We start from the raw sequence: 4,852 nt of genomic DNA, 5'->3' as shown, positions 1-4,852 counted from the left end.
AGCAAGGACATGAGGTTCTGTATTTTACTGCACAAATCACAGGGTTTTCTTTTTTTTCCCCCAGTATTAATTTTCTAAGACTGGCACTTTCATACCATACTTGGTATTATTATATTTGGGGGATTTTTTTGGCGGCTGCCCAGTATGGATACTGAGTATTATTTGGACCAGACACTTTTTTGTATAATGTTTTGTTTTGATTGGTTTTGGCGGCTGGCTGTTATGGAGATCTGAACCCTTGACCTTGGTGTTTTGGCACTGTGCTCTAACCACCTGAGAAACTGGCCAGCCCTCCCTCTTTGCTTTAGGGGACGTCATTTTACCTTGTATTTGTGAGCCAACCTTTCCAAGGAGCCTGGGCTTCTTTTGGCACTGTGCTCTAACCACCTGAGAAACTGGCCAGCCCTCCCTCTTTGCTTTAGGGGAAGTCATTTTACCTTGTATTTGTGAGCCAACCTTTCCAAGGAGCCTGGGCTTTTATCAAAATCCATCAGATCACAGCATTCTACAATCAAAAAGAAGAGCAGCTGTTCAGGGCAAAGGAACTCCACAAAAACGCCCAAGCACGGGACGATGGGGATTTTATTTTTTATTTTAAATCAGTTTGCTCCAGAGGAAACTACTCCAGGTTAAAATAATATTTTATTTTGGAAAAGTACTGTGTAGCTTTGTATGTAGATGCTGATTAACCCCGGGTTAATTCCCAGATGTCCTAGAATTCTCCTGTGGGTTTAAAGGGCAGGGGAGGGCACTGGCCACACTTCCCAGCAGACGCTTCTCACTGTCAGGGCGCAAAGCAGCGCCCACCCTGGGGCCGCCCTCCCACGCTCACCCTGGGCAGAGCTGGCCTGGACCACACCACCTGGAGTGGCCGGGGTTGCCCGCTCCCCAAGCCTTCACCCTTCATGCCTGGGGACATGGAAGGACCCCCTAATCAGCCCCCGCCTCACACCAAGCTCTCCCCACCCTGCAGGCCTGCATCCGTGAAGTGGCATCCCTGGGGCAGAGACCCCTACCTTCTCGGAGGGCTTGTGTCCTCACCACCACAGGGCAGGTTCCCCTATCCTGGGAGGGACATCCTCCTCATGTGGGGCATGGACCCCTCCAGTATCTGGGCCGGGCTGCCTCCGGTGGCGCCCTGGGGCCTCTTCTTGCCCGTGGAGATCACGCTCCCACCCACGCCCCACAGCCCGCTTCCTGCACCCATGCAGCTTTAATGAATGCCCCATGGGGACAGCAACTCCAGGGGAAAGCACCAAAGGTGGTGGCACCTCCAGGAGGCAGGCGGGTGCACCTGAGCGCACCTGCATCTCCCACCCCCGTGCCCACCTGCCCCAAGACCAGAGCTGGGCTGCAGCTTCCTCTGCTCCCAGGAAAGTAGCCCTAAGTTCAGTCTGCTGTGGCAAACTGGTCCCTGAGGGGTGATTACGAGCAGGGCATGTTGTTACTCAAGTTAGGGCCACCGTGAATCTGGCTCTGGGGGTGATGCTTATTTAAAGCAGCTGAGGCCAGAGTTCAACGGTTCGGTTGCGCAGGGCACAGGACTGTCACTCCCCACTTACTTCCTGGACGAGATGTTCATTTTGTCCCCAGAGTGATCACCCATGAGGCAAGAAGGAAGGCTGGTGTCCTGCAGTCCAGACCTGTGTGATGTCACAGGCATCCCCATGGCGACAAGTGTGCAGCTCTCGGGGCGAGTCACCCCCAACAGGGCGCATCTCAGGCAAGGGCCCTGCAAGCCCACCTGGCACTCAGGCCCCAAGGCCCGCTGCTCCCTCTCCCTCACCACTCCCAGCGTCCTGGGCCTGTCCCCACCTACCTGCACCATGACTTCCACGTGCCGGTTCTCCACCTGCCCATCCCCGGGCCGGTCAGCTCTGTCAGCCCCTGCAAGCCTCTTCGGATTCTTCTCTTCCAGGCCACCCTCCGCCATGTGCCATTCACAGCCAGAGAGGCTTTGGAAGGACACAATTTTGCCAGGAAACCTTGGGGGATTCCCCTGTGCCCTGGGCTGATGTCCAAACCCTTTCAGGTGGCCACAGCCCCCACCCCAACAGCACCTTCAGCATCCCTGCCCAGGACCTGTCCCCACCCCAGGGCTGCAGCCACTCTCACCTTCTCTCATTCCTGATTCAGGGAGGCACGAAGCCACCACCCCTCCAAGACACCCACAGCTCTTCCTTCTGCCCTAAAGGCTCCCTTCAGCCCCACCCCTGCCCTGCCTTTCTCACTTAACCTTTGGGGTTGGCACCTCCTCCAGGAAGCCTTCCTTGACCCTCTGCACCACCACAGGAGGCCAGAGCAGCCTGTGCAGAAGGTGTCTGTCAATTTCTATTCTGATCCCTAGACTGTCATCCTCTGAGCCTGGGGATTTTGAATCCTGAACTCGTGACACAATGCTGGGCACAGTAACCACTCAGAAATATTTTTAGAATGAATAAGAAAAGTAATTAGCAAATTGAATTTGCCCCAAATCATGTTACCTGCTCAGTCTTTTTGTAATAACTTTTTTTTTTTTTTTAAGATGAGGATCTTAACCCTTGACTTGGTGTTGTCAGCACCACGCTCAGCCAGTGAGCTAACCGGCCATCCCTATATGGGATCGGAACCCGTGGCCTTGGTGTTGTCAGCACCACACTCTCCCGAGTGAGCCACGGGCCTGCCCAGTTTTTTTGTAATAATTTTTGAAGGTAGGAAGTACGAGTCCACACACTTCGTGCTTCTTTTTGAAGATTGTTTGGCTTTTCCAGGCTCTTTGCATTTCCACATAAATTTTAGGATCAGGTTGTCAATTTCTGCCAAAAAACGCCTGCTGGGATGTTAATGGGATCGTGTGACGCTGTAGGTCGGTATGGTTGGTACTTCCAGCTTCATGATGTTGTCATCCCATCCGTGAACATGGGGTGTCTTTCCATTTTTTATCGTCTTTAATTTCTTTCCACAATATTTTGCAGTTTTCAGTGTACAAGTCTAGCATTTCTTTTGTTAAAGTTATTTTCAGAATTTTACTTTTTGATGCTATTGCAGATAGACTGTCTCTTAATTTTATTTTCAGATTGTTCATTGCTAGAGTATAGAAACACAATTGACTTTTCTATACTAATCTCGTATCCTAAAACCTTGCTGAACTCATTTATTAGGTTTGTTTGTTTTCATCTTTGAAATGATTTATTGTTCATTTTTGTCTTGAAAACATACGAGTTGTGAGCACAGGGCAGTTCCAGCCTGGGGACTGCTCCCTGGTAAAGCATGTCCAGGCTGCCAGTATGGGCCAGCGGGAGGACATCGGCATGTCCTTCCTGGGTAAATAGCATGAGATTCACTGAGTAAGAGGCATTTCCTTAAGTAAGATGGGCCTGGGCTTCAGCAGCAGTCCTGGGGGCGGTGCTGGGTGGGACGGGGCAGGGTCTTTGCTGGCCTGTCAGGCCAGAGCGCTGCCCACGACTTCAGAGAGTCTGCTTGGCACCCCAGGCCCAGCCTGCTGAGGCTCCTGCAGCTTGGGCTGGGCCCCTTTCCAGGCCAGAGACTTCCCCAATTTGGTTTTGGACAGCAACCCATGAGCTGGGCAGTCCACGGTCTCTCTGAAGGCTCGTCACTTCTTGCACAGGTAGAACACACTGGTCACACTTGTGGGTATTTTGGTTTCAGAGAGGGGTGGAAGGTCTTGTGGGGGTTCCTCAGCTGCTGCTTCTGCTCCTTCTTGCACAGGACATCGGGGCCACCCTCCTCCTCCAGGGCCCGCTTGCTGCAGGGACCATGTTCCCCTGGCTCCCGTCCCTGGGTGCCGGCCACACATGGGGCTGGCAGGTCAGGTGGAAGAACAGCGAGCCTCCAGCCGGCTTGTGCCTCCCACTGGCCTGCCTCCTCCTGGCACCACAGCTTCAGCTCCTGGCTCACAGCAGAGATGCCCTTCAGGGTCTTGGCTTTGGCGCCACAGCTCAAAAAGATGGGTGTGGACTCAGGACAGCGGGCAGGGGTGCTGGTGCATGATGTCCAGGTCCTCCTCATCCAGCTCCCACATGGCAGGGCTCCAGCCCTCGAACAGGGCAGGGTTGTGCAGGCTGCCCTCTGCACTCATGACCCCCTGCACGCCTGTGGCCTGGATGCAGCGCTCCATGTCCTGCCGGCACTGGATGTTCCTGCTGGCAAACACAGGGACCACAGCCTTCCACACAGCATTGATGTGCTCCCAGGACGCCGTGCTCGACAGGGGCCCCTTCTGCCCTCGGTGTGCCCTTGCAGGGTCAGCAACTGGAAGCCGGTCTTCTCCAGCATCTGGGCGTACCTCTCAGTCTTGTCAGTCTCTGGGAAGACATGGATTTTGCACATGATGGGAACAGAGAGTTTCTTGCAGGCCAGCAGAATCATTCTTTGGAGCAGATCCCACTCCTCTGCAGAAAGGTGCTGAAGTGACCTCTCTCAGTTATCACCTGTGGGCAGCTCAAGTTCAGCTCGACAGTGTTGCAGTAGTCCTTGGCCAGGAGAGTCTCCTGGACAAATGCCTCTGGGTCATTGGCACGGATCTGCAGGAAGAGCGCCTGTCCTTGGGGCGCACTTTGCAGGACAGGTTCTCCTTCCGGTAGCTGGCATGGTGCACAAAGACCCGGGCAGGCAGCATGGGCGTGTAGCAGAACCATGTCCCGTGGTGGCAGCTCAGCAGCCTCCAGGCCAGCTCATTCTGGTCCACTGCTAGGGCCACCACCCCATGGCAGGCCCCCTGGGTATGGCTCCAGAAGTCAAAGCCCTGCACTTTAGCATTGTCTCCACACCATGAATATCCCTGCCCATGTCCTCCAGAGCCACAGCACTGGCCAGCTCCCCAGTGCTGGGTCCTCCGTGCTGGGTCCTCCAT

At 54.4% G+C, this 4,852-nt stretch overlaps 1 protein-coding gene and 1 pseudogene across 1 annotated transcript in view; both read right to left on the bottom strand.

Annotated features, from left to right (window-relative positions):
* Positions 1-1,933, bottom strand: part of LOC103595476 — a 15,620-nt gene extending 13,687 nt beyond the window's left edge. Inside the window, exon 1 of the mRNA XM_008578890.1 lies at positions 1,820-1,933. Within this exon, the coding sequence (XP_008577112.1) occupies positions 1,820-1,933 (114 nt within the window). The remainder of the gene's footprint in view (positions 1-1,819) is intronic.
* Positions 1,934-3,421: 1,488 nt separating this feature from the next.
* On the bottom strand, positions 3,422-4,852 carry LOC103595475 (annotated as a pseudogene).

Source organism: Galeopterus variegatus, unplaced genomic scaffold, assembly GCF_000696425.1.
Source record: "Galeopterus variegatus unplaced genomic scaffold, G_variegatus-3.0.2 Scaffold1778, whole genome shotgun sequence".
Classification (NCBI taxonomy): domain Eukaryota; kingdom Metazoa; phylum Chordata; class Mammalia; order Dermoptera; family Cynocephalidae; genus Galeopterus; species Galeopterus variegatus.
Note: the sequence above shows the minus strand (reverse complement) of the source record. Positions and strands in the feature narration are given on the sequence as shown.